Source organism: Hemiscyllium ocellatum, chromosome 7 (assembly GCF_020745735.1).
Source record: "Hemiscyllium ocellatum isolate sHemOce1 chromosome 7, sHemOce1.pat.X.cur, whole genome shotgun sequence".
Classification (NCBI taxonomy): domain Eukaryota; kingdom Metazoa; phylum Chordata; class Chondrichthyes; order Orectolobiformes; family Hemiscylliidae; genus Hemiscyllium; species Hemiscyllium ocellatum.
In genome coordinates, this window is record NC_083407.1 from 64,703,148 (window position 1) to 64,721,700 (window position 18,553).

Genomic DNA, 18,553 nt, shown 5'->3' on the forward strand with positions numbered 1-18,553 from the left:
AGACAAAAAAAGCAGCCAGGAGAACTACTTTACATTGATTTAGCATAAAATGCTAAAATTAGTTCTAAATCTTTTAATAAACTAATGAATATGAAACAATTCATCTAATGTACTTTGACTAACCTTAATACTTTATCTCTCAAGTTCTGCTTAGAACTTGTATCAAATATTTATCAGGCACTAAATAAAGAAGTCTGCTTTAACTTTATTTCTCACTTTATTTCCCCTGGAGTCCTACTTTTCAGATGGACTATTTTAAGTCTTTCAGTTCTACTACTAAATTTATCATTTAAACTTCTGTTTCTCTAACCACATTTTTCCTTTGTTAAGCTGTACTTGAGTAACCGTAAAAGAAAATATATTTGATATAAGTGACTCCATTTCCTGTGATCGATGCCGAACTCCTGGTGTATATTATCTGAATTCTAGAGCCAATTCTCATGGAAGGATCCACGGAATTCAGAATTTTGCAGGACGGCTGGACTGCACTGTCTGCTGATGGCCTTAGGTACTGGTGTTAACTTTTTAGATAACTTTATTTTAGTAATTATGTTTTATCTTACCAACAGTTGCTTTCAGTAATTGTCTTTTCAATATAGTCGATATATTATTTTCCAAGTACCGTGCGTATTAAATTTGCTTAAATGTTGTTATTTTTAAGATCAGCACAGTTCGAACATACTATAGCAATTACATCAAAGGGAGCAGAAATTTTAACCAAATTGCCGGAGGAAGATGCAGAGTAAACAGGAAGACCAGAGACCCCTTGCAGATGCAGCAATGATATGCCTTATATCCAGAGTGTTTCAAGACGGCACTGCTAACGTCGCTGGTGGACAGTCTTCTCTGCAGGACGGACATTTGTCGCATTTGGTGCTTCTCCCCGTGATAGTTTTGTTTTTCTTGAAAAACCATATTTGCTGCATCGTTTTAATAAATGTTTTGAAAACAATGATCCAATAAATGTGTTCTGTGCATTGGTGCCAGAATTGCAGCTGGTCGGACAAATCTGTACTGTCCCCTTCCAGTGGTGTAGCGCCTGTTCAAATGTGTGGAGATTGATGTGCTGTATTTTGTTTGCTGGTGGAAATGAAGGGACCATATGAAACGATTTAAACAACCAAATTACAGCGTTACCTAGTCGCCTATTAGAGTTTGAGTTTGAAAGCTATTTTTCAAGAAAACTGTAACTTCTGCTTACACTTAACTGAAGAACTGGTCTCGTGTTGCCTCAATAGTGAAAGCAGGCTTCCTTTTATTTACGCTAAACCAGAAAAGAAAGTGTAGAGCAAGGACAACCGTACTGGTGTTTACAAACTACAAATTTACATCATTTACCATTTGGTCGATAAGGATAATACCGAGATGGATATAACTCTTTCGAGTCGAAAGACTGGAGTCGAAATTGTGTAACGTGAAAAGATGGTCTAATTTATCTACTTGCTATCTTCCATGTGTATCATATGAATGGGTGCATGAATATCTTGAGTTAATGGCCACAGGGACTAACTAGTTGAAAACTTTGCATCGTGAGGTATGATGGTTATCATATCGAAATGAGTAACAGAGTTGATATACTTAGGTTTTCAAAGAATATATATAAATATTGTATTGAAATGTGACTTTCAGCGCACAATTATTTTCTCTATGACAGAGAATCTGCAATGAAGGTGGTCATGACGGAATTTGTTTGGCAGTATTTTTTAGAGAATGGGATGGCAAATTCATTTCACATACACTATATGGGGTTTTCAGGAGTGCGTGTTAAGTGTGATTTGCTGCAATATAAAGAGTTCTGAATATAAGGAAGACAGATAAAGAAATAATTGGTGGATAAATAAGACAGAGCCGGTATGTTTGTATTTGAATCGCCATCACTTTCACTTTGTAATGAAATTCAATATGGTCCTCCAGTTATCAAGTGCCTGACTTTTGTATGGTGGACGTTGTCACTGTATCGTTACGTTTAATATTATAGCTAAACCCTTCAAACGCTGAAAGAACATTTTCTGTACTTCGAAAATCAATCGGGATGTGATCTCGGCTGGAGTTTTTAATCCGCATTTTTCAGTTTTATTTTGTAAAAATGCACCAAAATTGAATAATTAATTTCAGGAATCGCTAGTCCTAGACCCTGGCTGTTGAAATTTCCAATGTTCGCTCTGCGTATAAAATAATGTTAATCTTAAAAAGAATGATTTAAATTCCTATCACTTTGATGTACCTAGAGGTGGCATTTAATACCTGTTTTGGTCAGTGAGCAGACACACCAAACTGTATTTTAATTCCAAGAAACATGTAAATATTATCACTGACCCTAATTATGACGTTTAGGGATTTGCCTGCTATAAACCCAACCCCTGCCGCATCGGAGAGAATGGAATTGTAAACCTTACAGCATTTCAGTCATTGATCATTCGATATATTGTGTGTGCTACATGTTTAACTTAGTATTTTGTAAAATCCCAAGTATTCTGAATAATACTGTACTGTTTTTTTTAGCAACCAAAATTCAGTAAAGACTGAAACAAAATCAGTGATTACTGAAAGAGGGGAACGTTTCTCGTGAAAGCTTTGCTTAAATCTTAAAACTTGCTAGCCATAAACCGGAAAGAGCGAATGCCTTGGGTACACATCATCGTTGAAGTGGAAAACAGTAACTGTAGCCAGCAGGAAAATAATCAGCGATTACTGTGCGCAAAATGGTTTGGCGATTTCTCCTTGCCACTGTCTTACACTTTATTTGCAGGTTCTCTTTCATGGGTTAAAATTGTCTCGTTGAAAGTTTACGCCATTTTGTTTCCAATTCCTGTGTGTACTCATTGCCGTCATTTTTATTTATTAGGAGGAAGAAATCGAATCATTTTTTTCAAACCAAACATGACTTCATATTTTATTTAGCTAGAAGTTGTTTTGTAATATTAATCCTTTTTACGGCTCGGCTAAAGGTCATAAAAGCATAAATCTATCGAAATGAGACTTGTCACTTAAATTGTGTATGTAATTAAATAATTAATGATAGTAACACGCAAGAAAAGTTATATCTTGTGTTTAGGTATTTGTTAAACGCTGAATGTTAGAGATCATACGTAAGATTGTGTTCTGTTTGCTCTGAAAAACATCTATTTGCAAGTGAGTCTGCTAGTCTTCTTCGGCTTACTTGTGATTATGAGAACAAGCAAAATTTTACAAGTGCTCCTATATTGAACATACTTTTGATGTTATCAAAACAGCACTGTGATTAACAGCCCTCGGGGTCAGACATTAATTGGTCAGCGATCATACAGAGAAAGAAACACAACACGTTTAAAGTGTGACTACAATGCTTCAATGCATCCCTTAAATGTGGAGATGTGCACTTTAGATTTTTGCTCGCTTTAACAAACTTGACAAAATATATATTCGTGCTGTTGGGATTCGTGTGGCATCTGGAGACAATCACACACACGTCGGAAGAATTAAGTTAAGATTGTCACGTTAGCCCCGAGTGGATTTCAGAGCAGATTAATTCTGCCTGTTTACAAGATCTTTAGATAAAAATGTCTCTGTTCATTTTAAATATTAGAGGAATTGAACCAAATCGACACCTAAACTGTTGGTGGTGTAAGTTTCATCTGAAACAGGTGCTGTGTTCTTTCTGTTATAGCTGACGGTAGATTCGGAGACAGGTTTCTTCCATCTAGCTCGAGCATACTTTGAAATCCTTGCTAAGATGCAGTCATATTCTACCTATCCTCCAAGTTACCACAACATTGACTTGTTATACCTGTTACACTTGTTATACCTGTAACTGGGTCTATCACTTGTAATTCAATTAACAAATGAATCAAATCAAAATTTATTTTTTAAAAAACGATGAATTTGCTGCGATGTTTCAAATTATATTAATGTTAATTTAAGTAGTTTATTGTACCATTATTGAAATGTGTATAATCAAATATGTAAGAAAATAAGGGTTTTAATTGAGCATGCAAGTTTCGTAGCTAGGCGTTCTCTTAAGTTTGGAAAAATTTATAGCTGTGTTTTTTTGGCCTGTTGACTCTTAAATTGATATATTTACACATTTTTCCCTTCCTGTAAATAAAACTCACACTAATAAGCTTCATTGGCAGCGAGAGATGTTGAATATGCCTGCAGTACAAATATTTTTATGAACCTAACACATGAATAAATATGCATATCAATTTGCGGAGCCGCAATTTTAGTGCCTAATTGGCTTGGCCAAGGACAGACTTTCTCAAAATACAGAATAGACCTAAACAGTTGATTATAATTAAATATTTCATTCAGGGCTGGGCACTGTTTCTGCAGCTGACATGTAAATTTTCATGGTCAATCTTTCAGTGTTTTATTGCAGTTCTCAGTCAGTGACGTTAAGTGAAGCAATGGGCTGGTACGTGAAAGAGTTTTCACTTACTGTTAATGTTCGAGAAATTTATTAACAGCGGGACAGCGAACATCTGAATTCATAGAATCTTTTGAAATTGTTGTTCAGCAGCAGGCAATTACTTCATTGTTGCTGAGAAAGCGGTGTCATTTATTTCCGCAACCTATTCAATAAAATGCTAAAACATATTTTTCTTCAATTTGAAGAAAACATGCATTTCCTCCAAGTGTTATATTTAGGAATACGAGTTCAAATTGTTGAATTACAGCGAAGTGTGATGTACTGAAGAACAAAATGTGCCACAACTTAGATTGTGTGTGTGTTTCATTTTGAAACGGTTATTTGGATACAACAACAGGAGCGCATTATATTGTGAATTCTGTTTTAGTAACAACCTTCCGAAATAGTTCTTTAATTGATTTATGCAACAGGACCTCCGTTAACTGTGTGCGGTCTGGAGGAGTAAACCTTACGTGCATCGACTTTGTTCCTTTAAAATATTATGGAATGACTACCGTTAGGATTACAAACCAACAGCTACTTAAATCAGGCACTGTCTCAATTATGTGAAATAAATAATTCGGTTTTGTCTCCATAGAAAAGGAGGGAAATCGTGTAAAATAAGTCATGGAAATAAAATGCTTCGAAAGTGTTCAGCACATGTTAAAAATCGACATTTGTTATATAGAGATGACTGTGCGTTAAAATCACTTAAGCTTTAAATACTCGTTATTCCAGATGTATGCATTTGTATTATATCAGCTTTGCCTTATACTTACTGGCCGCCAGCATCTCATCAGGATTCAAATTACACCGTTTATCGCTGTGTGTGAAGTATTTAAACCCGAAAATGCATTTTAAGTACCTTTTATTCGCCCTTCAAACAAAACAGTGCAATTAATCTCCCACATTGAAGTATGCTTTCTAGATATTTTATATCATTCTCAGGTCGCATGTGAAATGCAAAAATCTCCGTGTATCATTAATATGATGCATGATTTTATTTTAAATCTGATGCCCGCACACAGACATCTCTATGCTATAGTTTGGCTCACTTGTTAACGATGAAAGGATTGGATCTTGCAATTGGTGTTAAATATATGGCTAATTATGCGTATGAAAATTAAGCCTCAGAGTTATGCTAATAGGAGCCGCCTTCAGCTGTTTATCAGAGCTCTTGAGACTGGCATTTAATCAAATGAATCAGTAACTGCTGCATATGCACGTGTGGTCTTTCACCGTATCACTTCATGATAGATGCAGTTTTGCTGCATCACAAGCGTTATCTTGTTAAATACTACAGTAAATACTATTTAAGTGAGTACAACGTTCAAGAAACGTTTTAATTCTATATTAGTTGTTGCGCACATGAATTTATTTTTAATTGCGTGTCTTCGTTAGCCTTTACAATGATGGAACGGGACTAGTTCGACCGTTTGCTAGATTGACCACTCTGCCTATGTTTTCCCCATTCGAATTTAGTTTTGAGCAAAGTAAAATCAATGGATAGGCATCTGCTATAATACATTTCAACATAGGAAACGACAACGTTAGGTTAGTTACGGCTTCTTTGTAAAACAAAATTATACCATATTTACGTTGCCAATCTCTTTTTAAGTACAATACCTGATGAACTTTATGCATTTGTATTGCTCCATAAATCCCTAACATCATGAAAGCTTTCATAGGGAGTTACTTTGTGAAGTGCAGCGATTGGTGTTAGGTTGAAAATAATGCATAAAGTTTCTTGTATACCATTCTTTAATACACTGTAGAAGGGCACTCAGTTTTGAAATATTACGTGTAAAATTAACGAAAGCAACATCTTGTAGTTGTCAATACTGTCATTAAAATCATAATATCGTAATTTTTTGGCAGCAGTGTTTTGGATATTTACAATACGGATTACGTGTATTATTGTGCAGCGGTTATGAGTCATTAAAGTCTCAGTTGAGGTCATCAAACTAGGACTTTATAATGTCTGTAATAAACCGTTTCAAAATCGTTTGATTTGAGATGTTAGCCAGAGCGTTGACTTGGAAATGCTGAGAAACTCTCTGGGCCCATCTGTCTGCACGGTTTCGGGCCCCTAGGTCCTTTTGGCTCGGCCAATCAAAACGGCACGTGGTGGAGAGGGACCTATCAGCGAGCAGTATTCCTGAATATTCATCAGCTATCCAGTCAAACCTTTCAGGCGAGTTAGTGTGTATTCACAGCATCATGCCTCGACTTTGTCAACCCCAAAACTCCATTTTCTTATGAATGGAGAGTGAAAAAAATCAGATTCGCTTAAATTGGGATCCTTCTCGGCCGGTGGGAGTAGTGGAAGGAAAAGAAGTGAAGTGACAAGCTGGGAGGCGAACGATGACCATGACTACAATGTCAGAAAACCTCAACAGCCCCGTCTCAAGTAAAGCAGTTTTTATGGAGTTTGGGCCACCAAGTCAACAAATGTCGCCTCCCATGTCTCACGGACATTACTCCATGCACTGTTTACATTCCGCCGGCCACTCTCAACATGACAGCTCCTACAACACTGCTTCATCCTTCTCACGGTCTCTGGGCTACCCCTATGTCAATTCAGTGAACAACCATTCCAGTAACCCCTACATCAATTCAGTGCAATCGTACCAAAACAGCTCGAATCTGGCACACACAAGATTAGAGGACACAGGTAAGAACAACAGAATCAGTCAATTCCTGACTCCTGTAAATTGCTGTAAACTACACGAGGCAGTTTCTTTTTCCCCAGCTGTTTTTGAACAAGCCCGGTGAGGAAATTTGTAGAACAGAAGTTCGCATCATTCTGCTCTGATCTTTGTAATTATTTATTGCGTAATGCTATAAACAATGCATGCAATTATGGGTAATTATACGTAAACCGTCGCTAGTAAAAATAGACAAACTTTTAACTGCTGTGTTAAATACGTTGTTATTCTGTTGTAGGTAATTATGTATTGGATTTGCACTGCTATGTCATTTTTTTTGCCCTTTTTAGGAGCAGAGTCAGATAAAGGTACCGTGGTGGAGAGTGGAGAAGTCAGGTTTAATGGGAAAGGGAAAAAAATCCGCAAACCCCGAACCATTTATTCCAGTCTACAGCTGCAAGCTTTGAACAGACGGTTCCAACAAACTCAGTACCTGGCTCTGCCTGAAAGAGCCGAGCTTGCAGCTTCTCTGGGGTTGACACAGACACAGGTAACAGAGATATTAAACTAAAATGCAAAGCACCTCTGTTCGTTACATCGAATCAAACACACTACCCGAGCAAAACCAGGTATTCGGTCACATAAACCCTGGCAACTACACTTTAACGCAGAGTTCACGAGAAGTATAAGCCAAAACAGCAAACGTGTGCGTTACCAGATATAAATCCAAGTATTTGGTTACACCAATGGAAGTTTGAAGCGTTGCAGTAAAATGCAACTCCAATCCATAAAATGACACAGACATGACGGGACGATTCACATGCACGCACCAACAACCTGCTCATTTCAAAGGCATGCAGTATGGATCCCATATCTTACACCAAACTGTTTGGGAAACAATTTCAACAAGTCACCACAAGAAATACGTCATGTTGCTCAAATTATAACATTATAATTGCCTTCTGTTTTCTGAATCGTTGTCCCCGCCTAGAAGAACCCATCGGTGTGACAGACTATGACTGCTTGGTAAAAGGGATTTATTTTTAATAATTTAGGATTACGTGAGGTAACAAGACATGGGAAAGCATATGCTCGCCACCTCTAATTATAACTTTTCAAAAGTTAGTTTACTATTTAACGTCTTGGATTAGGCTGTTTATAAATATGTGGATTTATTGAAAGTCTTGACCCTTATATTCTTTAAAGTCTTAATGCTTAAAACATGTCTGTTATATTATGCAGGTAAAGATTTGGTTCCAGAACAAGCGTTCTAAGTTTAAAAAGCTGATGAAACAGGGTAATGGTGCATTAGAGAACAGCGCCCTTGCTAATGGTAGGGGCCTATCCGGATCCTCCCCTCCAGTTCCACCCGTCTGGAACCCCTCATCTGCCGGCAAGAGCTCCACAGGGACCCCGGGAAACTACATCCCTAGCTACACATCGTGGTACCCTCCAGCGCACCAGGAATCTATGCAGCAGCCCCAACTGATGTAAGATAACCACCCTCGCCCTGTTTAAGCAAGGACAATAATCCAAGAAAGCAATTTCTGAAGTGCACCATGCCCTTAGCACAGATGTGATGCGGAGCGAGTTCCCAATCCTGCCAGCTGACAGCTCGGCGAAACCTCTCTCAGATCCCGGTTAGAACAGACCGCCAGCACCAAGACTCTGTGGCGTAATCCCTGGGACAGTTAAAAAGCCTTTGTTACAAATTCCTTGTATGCATCCTACTCCAAAAGAGGCAGGCTTTGTATCCCCCATTAGGATTTTGCGTCTGTAATCTGAAGACTGGTTAACACAGCGCAGAATTCACGACAGCAGGAAGTTCTTACTGCACGCGGTCACGGTTTTTTTTGTACATATTATTTAAATATGTTGCACAGATTTAGCGTTTTTTTTGTTTTGTGTGGAGTGTACATGATACATTGTGAAATGGGATCTTAATATTTACCTGTGAAATGCAAATGTGATGCTGAAAAACACTGTGTCTAGCGTTCTAAATGTAAAGGTTTAGTTTTATATTGACAATGTTAACTTATTGCTTTGTATCTTTGAATCTTTGTAAATATATTATAAAGTCCATTCAAGGCAGTAAAATATGATTTTAAATAGCAGCTGTTACATTATGAAAGTCTCGGTGTGCTCATTCCAAGTTCATTAATACCGAACTGCAATAAGGCATTCATTATTATAACACTGATTGCAAACCCCATCTTCTCCGCTTGCATATTACAATAACTAGACAAAGTGATCAAACCTCACCCCCAGTCTGTGAATATCCGGGAAATGGAATGAAGTTTCCAAATTCTTTATCGGACGCTAGCAACTCGCATTTTTATATTTAAAGGAATATAAGCCAAGTGGGTTATCCTAAAGTTACTTTATGATTTTTTTTACCTCGTGTGTAGTTTCATTTTAGATTACTTGCTTGATAGCCTAAATGAAGAAGTCTAAGCTATTATGCTTCCAAATAGTATAATTTCGCTTCGTATCTGACCACCCCTACTGCTCCTGATGTGGGGCCGGATTATGTTGTTACAGTCAAACGTTAGTTTCAGTGTTGCGTCTAAGCTATTCTACTTTAGATTGGACGCAATTATTTTTGCAGCAATTAAAGCACTTACTGCTTTTCAGACTTGTCTATCGCTCTCATACGCTCTTTTATATATTTCTTGCGGCACAGTAAATCTCTTTTTCAGCATTGAATGACAGGAAGCCACTACTGTGTTAACTAAATAATGGTAAGAGAAGCAGGTGCTGCAGGGGGAAAAAAAACCCTGCGGTTTGTTCAGAGTAGTTAAAAGCGCTGTTATTCCTGCGAGGAACAAATTGGAAACTTCAAAGGGACTGTTGTTTGGGAGATGATGGGCTAACTGCGCTTTTTCAGCAACCTGTCCCCGACTCGCTATCATCATCTTTGGGGAACTCGAAAAACATCCATATCACCAAAACTTGTGACCTTTGAGAAGTCATTCAATCAGACTATGTCTCCATTAATCTTCTAACCCAATTATTTCCAGATATGTAGCTACTTCTATTAGTATGTGCCTCTGTGCACACAGTATGCGCTTATCGCCTATATACACGTGAGCCAATTGTCCCAGAGCACAACTAACTAACTCCCAAACTCTCTGGAAATATAATGAAGCAGTGTCACTGTACAAAGTAAACATGGACATGAATGTGTAGAGATTGCACGACGTTTTGATTTTTTTCCAAGAATAATGTACGGGTTCAAATCAGCTTTGCGACAGCATTTTGCTGGTGAATCCTAATGCATACTCACATGGATCGAAGCGGAACTCGTTACACTTGGCAATCTTACCTGTTTTATTTACAATAAATTGATCAGCGCTTTGTTTGAGAATGTTCTAGAAATTAAAAGGCATAGAGATAAATCTAACGTCCAAGTTTACCAATGATATCTTTGGGAAAGCTAAGATCTGCAAAGTGAGGTACGTAACATTTTATACAAAACTTTGCTGAAAGCAAGCGAACAACGAATGAATGTATTCTGCCAAGAGCCCCAAATGCGCATACAGCTGCTTCGAAGAGGCTCGGCATTATTGCACTGTATTCTCTACTTGATTACAAGCCGAGGCCATCAAACGGACTATAATTACAGTAATTTTGGGTTTATTTATTCTAATGTAGTTTCGTATCATTGGGGTAATTATGGGCAATTTTTTCGCCCGGGGAATCTTTGCATTAACAAAAGAGCTAGCAGTGAAAGCCAAATTTGAACAGCATTGAAAAAGAAGCACTAAACTAAAATAGGTGTACTTCCATCTTTGAAATTCCGAACTACGTTTGTCATGAGGTCTGCAAATTGCATGCAGGTGTATAGAATTGTCAATAGGAAACTCTTCAAAATGACTAAGACACAATGTTGGAGTAATGAAGGTGAGAATAAAAGGAATTGCCCAACGAGGGCTCTCTCTTCTCGCCCACTGATCTTCTACCTACAGTACCTTGCTTTAACATTTAATGACTAATGTCATAGAGATGGCAATCTCGTTGCAAAAACAGGCAGATAAACATTACGCAATACACTGTTTAAAAGTAACCGATGTGTTACTGACATGTATTTATAATTTACGCAGCTAGAAACCTTAGATCTATCCTAAGTTTTTTTTTCATTACTCATATTTAGAATTTTTAAGACATCTTTAAATAGTTTGGTTTCTCTTTCGGTCCCGGGAGGGGAAAATCCCTTAACCACCTACAGAAAATTCCAATAAGCATGTTCCATTTTTCAACGGATAGTAATGTATCCAAAAAGTATGCTCGTGGCACCATTCAGCATTAAATATTATTTCAGTTCACGTTATTGTATTCTCCCCAAGATTTTAGCGTGTTAAAGATACATGTTCGTTCTATATAAACCATACATGCAGCAAGACGGAGAATACGGCTGCTCCGTAACAATTAGGGACTATCAAAATAAACAGGAATTGTTCAAAATTATGAGTTAAATTGTAAGAAACTCTCTTGTAGAGTCGAGTCTTTGACAGTAAATGCTCCAATTAGTATTACTCCAGAATCGTTGATTTAGTTGGTGGATAGAAATCTTTATCGGAGGAAAAGTAAATAAATCAGCGCCTTCGTTCGTTTCTCAAACGATTGGCAGTATCCAGTAATGTTAAATATCTTAATAAAATGAGGAGTTGCATACTGTCACAACACCTAGTTTTCGATTTGCCACGGACCGCATTCGACCAGAATTAGTCTCAATACAAGAATGTAATTCTTCAGTGAGCCCACCTGTTTAGAACAGTCCAGTTCACTGTAAGGACCACACTTTTTGCATGCTGTTTAAACGTACTGACTAGAAATAGTAGGTTGTACCCTTACCTTGATCTTTTCAACCAACCTGGCCGGTTTTTACTAAGTCATGATATCAGGATTTGCTATTAGGTTAAGAAAAAAACACCTCGAGTGCGTGCATTTCTGCCAGTAGATCCACTAAAGCCTCCACTAAACGGCTCAAAAATCAGGACGCGGTTGCAGAATATGACTGCATTTCTGCTATAGCCTCTGTCTTTATAGCTGATGAAAAAATTGCAGATTATTAGCATAAATGTTTACTCTTCATTACGCTGATGACATTCTGCTCTCGAGAACTTGGTAATCTTTCGAAATTATGAGCAATTTTTAAAAAAAATTTAGAGGAGAGCGTTTACCATGCAATTCAAGCTATTCTGCGTAGGCTCCAAACGGATATAATTATCGAGGAGTCAAGATGTTATGCTAAAACTATGCATTGATATTCCCATTTATTATGTACATACAACTTTGACAATGTTGATGCTTGAAATAGCAGGAAATTGTCTTGCGCAAAAATTACAGTCCATATTAGGACATCTGAAATTGCGAAGAATTATATAGTAATTGCAGGCTTTCAGCTCTGAGACCCAGAAAGCTCAAACTCAAGCGAATGTGGATAAAATTGCAGTTGTGTTTCGGTGCAAAGTTTAGGGAGGAAATTCTAAAATGTTCTAAATTGTCTATCCAGGATTCCGGAAGTGACTATACCACATGACATAAAGATTGAGGGCGCGCCTGTATTGAATAACTATTTGAACTTCTTGTAATATTTCTTTCCCACTCATCAACGGAAACCCCCCCACACAAATCTATAGATAGGCATAGATTTGTCAGCTATCAAAAAGGGGTCGGGCTGTCTGGCAGTGCGGATATCCCTAGTTATATTATCCCAGGGGTATTCTTGTAAGAGTCTCAACGTGACAGCCCGGGGGAAGGAACATCTTGTAATGCAGTAATCACTAATTAAAAAAAAGACAGCCTTATTTCTCAAAAACGGTTCTACTTTTAGTAGTCGTTGGTTGCCTTGTCGGGTTAGGAATTTCGCAGATTTTCAATACAACGGAACTGATAATCAACTGGTACAAAATATAAAAGACGCATTCAGTTGATGGTTTCTGGAACGGACTGATGGTCTTACCTTACCATTGTTGATAAGATCTACATAATGGGCACGGCGCCCTCATCACTCTATACAAGGTCCATTTAACAAATCGTTTTTAAGTTTTGTTCGTTTGCAATGGCAAACCGAAATACCTCCAAGGAATTGTATTTCCCTGTTTGTGCAAAAAAGGCAGAGCCCATTCCATCACTTATAAATAATGGTTAATTCCATTGTGCAGCAACCCTTCTCACGGAAAGTATTTGAGAAACATTAATGTAGTTTTCACATCTGAAGGCAGAAGTATTATCGGGGGCTTCTGAACAGGCTGCTCTGAAAGAAAGAAATCCTTCCCGGTGTTGTACAAAGTGCAAATTCGAAAGGGTGTGATGTTAACTAATACTCCTGCCCTGACTCTCGTCTCACATTTGAGCTTTGCTAGTTTAAAGACGTGATTACTAATTAGCCGAACACAGTTTTAATTCCACCGATTTATATTTCTAATAGAAATGATCCTGTTTCTTAATTAAAACGCAGACGTCTCGATTATATCCATATGCGTTAAACCAAACAGGAAATTATATTAAGTGAACGTAAACACCATTCAGGAGATCTTTTACATCAGTTACTTTATTTCTATGTTATCTCGTCCACTAAATGGTAATCGAAAAGAATATTCTAAGAATTATATTTTAAGTCACAGTAGAAACCCGCTTAAGAAATCCGCTTAAATCAATTTAGTATAATTTAAACCGAAACCGCTGTATTTACTAGTATCACGGATTAGTTAAAAATTATTTGTCTAATCCGTCTGGACTTCCCAGCATCCAGACACCGGTTCTAGTTATTGTTGTGCTTTATTATTGATGGAAGATACCGTTTATGTGTTGTGGAGAAATGGAAAATGCATTAGCCCGTCTGCTCACAAATGTTTGGAGATTCAACAATGAAACACGATTGACGCCGGAAAACTCAATATTTCATCATCGAACATCTAGGATTCCTCTCTGCTCGAATTATGATCGGTTAACCTTGATATCAAGATGCTAAACATCCTGGGGATTCGCAAACTGTACAACTTTGTTACACAAGCGATCATTTTAACCTAGGTATTTGTCGCACAGATTCACTTTACAGCGTGTGACCATGATTCCGTTTCTTTCCAGCCCGTGTCGTGTACATTGTTTCAATGTTGTACATGATCGTTTCAAACTCCCATGAAAATGACAGCGCCTATTTCAGGCAGTGTGCCGCCAATCAGAGTGATTCAATGGGGTTATGATCACTTGCAACAAGAATATATATTGCGATATTGTTTGAATATTTGTGGCTATCCTTTTTTTTCGCATGTTCTGATAGACGTTAATATCTGAGAATCGTTTTTATTCCCCAACAGGAAAACCACTCAAAAAGACAAGGCTCCCACTGGATCAGAGAGGTCTGTTTCTGTGATTTCACTGTTCCTGCACTTACAAGTGGCTTGCCCGGGGCGATTGCAGCCGGTTTGTGCCTCTCGTGGTTAATAAAAAATCTACAGAGAGGAGCTCTGTCTCCAGTTTGTCTAGTTGCTCCTGAGCCAAACTTGCCTTTCTAAACTCAAACGCCAAGGCGCTTTGCGTGCCTCGAACAACTAGTCGAAGCATTTCGCCCGAGGCAAAAGAATCGGGTCTGTTAATCACCCGCTGCATGCAAGTCCCGAGAACAGAAAACTTGTCTTGTTAACAAAAGTCCAGAGGGCGAAATCTTTTTTAACCACTTTTGTCATTCATTTAATTTCAGTGACAATGTCAAGTCTTCTTCATGAATCTTTGAAGTAATGATTACATACATAAATTATTCAGTCTGGGCTGAGTTGAAAAGTTGCTCCCAGCGGGCGGCAAGTTGGAACTGAAATGTGAAAACAATAAGCCATCCAATCATACAGTATTTCTGAATGTTGTTGTTTTGTGATGGCCCAGAAATAAGAGCAGTAATAGTGACGGTAAATAGCACAACCCTCGCAGGCTGTTACCATCAACATTACCCACAGGAGATATCTAAAATGCTCAAAATACGATTTATATGGCACTATTAGAGAATTAATACTCTCTCCATAACAGGCCATTATTCTACATCCAATCGGGTCGCCAATAGTTATGTCAGAGGGAATATTTATGAGAGGAATGGACCCGGCGCCAGCTCTCCGGAAGGTAGAGCAGCTTATAATGTGACAACATGGATCTGATTGATTCATGTCTGCGCGAAGGCTTTGCCGCCGGGACGCATACACATCTTTAATCTACAAACAAGTATCCAGTTGTAACAATCCTCTGTTCTGGCGCCTGTATATTACCTAATCACACCCTGCTAAACTACAGCGCTGTCCGCCGTGTCCACACTGCAGTATCCTAGCTGGTAAACACTTGGATATTACTGCAGTACAATCTAGTCGCGTACCACTGGTCATTACCGGCCGGTTTCCTTGGACATTTCAATAAAGCACTCAACTAAAACCAAATGAGAACATTTTTAATTAAAAAATGGCTTTAGTCAAAAGTTTATAATTAAACTAGCGACATAGAAATAAACAATTAAACAATATTTATTTAAATAATATATTTCTTTTCATAAAAAGCAACACTGTAAAGAAGTTGTTTTATAGAATAAATAAAGAAAATAGTTATGTTTCCAAATCTATGACTTGTGGAAAATCAGTAGCACAACTTAACTCATTGTCCAAAAGACTTTAAACGTAGGATTGAACCAACAGATACATTTCAATAGTACAGTAATTCAGACATCATTGGCGCAGCTACATAAGGAACACAAGAATATCATGGTTATATCACAACAAATAATCCAATAGATGCACATTCGTATTCGGGTCGTTCTGCACGAAAGGATATTTACAGATTATGTTCGATCGTCTACACAGCGAATTTTATTAATGACGAGAGGCATTGTCACAGCACTTAGCTGTCTGCAGTTCATAAATACCACACAGTTCCTTTGAAAACATAGAAAATGAGGTCATTTGCAAAGGCACCAGTTAATACAAATGTTATAAAGGATGGTACTGTAGTAATTTGTTTGAAACACTTGAATATTCCCTGTCCTAGGAAGTCTTTCGGCAGTCTGTCATCTGAGTAGATAATGAGCGGGCTGCAGTTTTCAGTATATTGCCCCTGGGTTGATAGTGGGCTGATGCTGAAGAATTGGAGTTGACTGAAAATGTGAAGCACTATTTGAACCAGGATACCAGGAGTAGTTTCCTATGAAAGCGGCGGCCGGGCCGCTGTTCTGTGTGATGGCTGAGTTGTTGTTGACTCTCTGGTGCGGAGAATAATCCCATGCTATCGAGGATGGAGGAGAGCTGCGAGGAGGAGTCTCGCCGGCACTTAGATTCTGCTCTTTTGACATTTCTCCGTTTTTCCACATTTTCTTAAATTTTGACCGGCGGTTCTGAAACCAGATTTTTACCTAAGTTTCGGAAATGAAATGTCAGAAAAAGTTTGCTGTACATTTAGTTTGCTACAGACGTTTGCTAATTTAGTATAGCCCGAAGCAAAGTGTTTTACCAAGTGAGAAACTTAAAGAAGGTCGGCAAGCCAACTCTGATTAAGATTTGACGCATAAATTCAAGTAAAAATTTTCTTATAAGAAGCAGCCATTAAAATAAAAAACACGCTCTATTGCTCGCCTTCATATTGTCTAGTCTTACCTGAGTTTGGGTGAGGCCCATGGAAGCAGCCAGCTCAGCCCTTTCTGGCAAAGCCAAATACTGCGTCTTCTGAAAACGCCTCTGTAAAGCTGCTAGCTGAAAACTTGAATAAATAGTTCTAGGTTTTCTAACTTTCTTTGGTTTCCCGTTTACTATCCTGATTTCAGGCTCGCACTCTTCTTTCTCTGAAAACAACAACAAACATCGATTTTTCGACAACAGAAACATTTACAAGTCAGGAAAATAGACACACGCCCGCATAAATCGCCACTGTGTAAACGAAGATCATCTTTCACATGTTCCCAACTCACCGACATCGGTATTTGCAGGCGAATTACTTGAACCATAGGGGCTGTAGGAATTGTAACAATTTGTATAACTAATTTCGTAGGATTTGGCACTGTACGAAATGTTGTTCATGTTACCAACATGGAACTGATAGGAGTTCAGTTGTCCATAAGGTGCCCCGGCGCAAGGGCCGTGCTGTTGCCCATTGTAATAGTTACTGTCAGTTGCAGTAGACACTGGCAAATTTGGAGACTCCTGTGACTTGTGCATGGTGTGATAACTCGAGGTAATTTGGTTCGAATGCATATCTGCAGCAAGGCTGTCAAACACTCCGGTCATTGTTCTACAAAAACAAAACACAAAAGTAGCAAGTATCAGCTCAGAAAGACGTCGGTGCTGATGTGGAAAGCATGTTGTGGTGGGATTGCAGTGAGGAGCTGCTGCACCTCCCCTCCCCCTCCTCCCCCACTTCCTGCTGCACCGCACCGCACCGCCTCGCGACCACTGCCACTGCAGCTTCGCTCCTCGCCAATTGTCTGCCAGCTTCAAGCGCCCAGCATTAAAGCCGCCTCACGTGAGCCTGTCGTCACGTTGCCGAGCGGCAGCCAATGAGCAGGCGAGGTTGTGCCAAGGGGACGGTGGCCTGCTTGGTGCTGCTCGGAGGAAGTGGCGCGAAGCTGCAGGAGGCTGGCGCTCGGAGAGCGGTGTGGGCCAGGCCGCAGCCAGCGTTTCTCCAGGGAATCACAATGACCGCCTTTGTCCTCCCGCAGCCCTTCTCCTCCACCATGTGTCTTGTTCTGTCTTGAAAGCATACGCAGTATTCCGTCCCCTGCGCTGCTACGACTCACCAGATGGTTTTGAAAACTTCGAGCAAAAATTTACTGATGAATGGAACTTCATATCGTTCATGAAGTCGACGTCGAGATGGTTCAAACAACGAAGTGAAGCTGGGAAACACCCTGTTGTAAACAGAACATTTACAGCCCTTATAGTTGACCTTTCTGCCCATCGTGTCTCTGTTGTAGGAAGTAAAAGTTGCATGGCCTAATCTCATTACCACCTCTTTGCACATAATCCGAAAAACAGATATTTCAAGCGAATAGCCAAATATTTTTAAAAGTGATGCGTATTTCTGCCTCCACCAGCGCCTCAGACAGTTACAGACTGTCATCGCCCTCTGGATGAAACTAATTTTGCTAAAATCCCCAATAATTCTTTTAAAAATATTTTCAATCAATGTATCCTAGTTTTGACTCACGTGGTAGGGACTATGCACTACCTATCCATCTTTTCTGGATCCCTCATAATTCCACACAATTAAAATCCCTCTTTAGCCTCTGCTCCCAAAGAAAACAATGCCAACCTCTCCAATCTTTCACCTTAGCTAAATTTCCCAATTTCTCACAACGTCTTCGTAAATCTCTTTTGTATTCAGTCCATTTGAATCACAGCCTTCTTGACGTGGTAACCAGAACTGTATGTGTCGAGTACAGTTTTCACATAACGTTCTTGCTCTTAAATGCTATCCCATGCTTAAAGTAAAGTATCGCAGTGAGTGTTTTAGCCATGTTATTTTCATGTCCTGGTACCTGATGGGATCTGTG

The 18,553-nt window shown here is 38.9% G+C and overlaps 3 protein-coding genes and 1 long non-coding RNA gene across 4 annotated transcripts in view; 2 read left to right on the forward strand and 2 right to left on the reverse strand.

Moving 5' to 3' along the window:
- The window catches only part of metap1d (methionyl aminopeptidase type 1D (mitochondrial)), a 155,110-nt gene extending 153,532 nt beyond the window's left edge, over positions 1-1,578 (forward strand). The window contains exons 9-10 of the mRNA XM_060827294.1: positions 430-508; positions 662-1,578. Coding sequence (XP_060683277.1) covers positions 430-508; positions 662-746 — 164 coding nt within the window. The 3' untranslated portion in view covers positions 747-1,578. The remainder of the gene's footprint in view (positions 1-429; positions 509-661) is intronic.
- The window catches only part of LOC132817115 (uncharacterized), a 167,470-nt gene extending 155,203 nt beyond the window's left edge, over positions 1-12,267 (reverse strand). Inside the window, exons 1-2 of the long non-coding RNA XR_009644855.1 lie at positions 12,219-12,267; positions 11,890-12,084 (exon numbers count right to left, since the gene is read on the reverse strand). This is a non-coding gene — a long non-coding RNA (uncharacterized LOC132817115). The remainder of the gene's footprint in view (positions 1-11,889; positions 12,085-12,218) is intronic.
- Positions 6,408-9,021, forward strand: dlx1a (distal-less homeobox 1a). Its single transcript, XM_060827921.1, has 3 exons — positions 6,408-7,061; positions 7,386-7,585; positions 8,278-9,021. The coding sequence occupies exons 1-3, from the start codon at positions 6,752-6,754 to the stop codon at positions 8,527-8,529; spliced, it is 762 nt and encodes a 253-aa protein (XP_060683904.1). The 5' UTR covers positions 6,408-6,751; the 3' UTR covers positions 8,530-9,021.
- Positions 12,268-15,629: 3,362 nt separating the features above from the next.
- LOC132817472 (homeobox protein DLL-4-like) lies at positions 15,630-17,468 on the reverse strand. Its single transcript, XM_060827922.1, has 3 exons — positions 16,973-17,468; positions 16,662-16,846; positions 15,630-16,420 (listed from the first exon to the last, which is right to left on the reverse strand). Exons 1-3 carry the CDS (start codon positions 17,286-17,288, stop codon positions 16,112-16,114), a joined length of 810 nt encoding a protein of 269 aa, XP_060683905.1. The 5' UTR covers positions 17,289-17,468; the 3' UTR covers positions 15,630-16,111.
- Positions 17,469-18,553: the final 1,085 nt, after the last annotated feature.

Bases quoted from the DNA above. Each gene is read 5' to 3' on its own strand.
- dlx1a (XM_060827921.1), top strand. From the start codon at position 6,752: ATGACCATGACTACAATGTCAGAAAACCTCAACAGCCCCGTCTCAAGT. The intron at 7,062-7,385 runs GTAAGAACAACA...TGCCCTTTTTAG, and splicing joins CACAAGATTAGAGGACACAG to GAGCAGAGTCAGATAAAGGT. The intron at 7,586-8,277 runs GTAACAGAGATA...TATATTATGCAG, and splicing joins TGGGGTTGACACAGACACAG to GTAAAGATTTGGTTCCAGAA.
- LOC132817472 (XM_060827922.1), bottom strand. From the start codon at position 17,288: ATGACCGGAGTGTTTGACAGCCTTGCTGCAGATATGCATTCGAACCAA. The intron at 16,847-16,972 runs GTGAGTTGGGAA...TGTTGTTTTCAG, and splicing joins GCCTGCAAATACCGATGTCG to AGAAAGAAGAGTGCGAGCCT. The intron at 16,421-16,661 runs GTAAGACTAGAC...TCCGAAACTTAG, and splicing joins TGGGCCTCACCCAAACTCAG to GTAAAAATCTGGTTTCAGAA.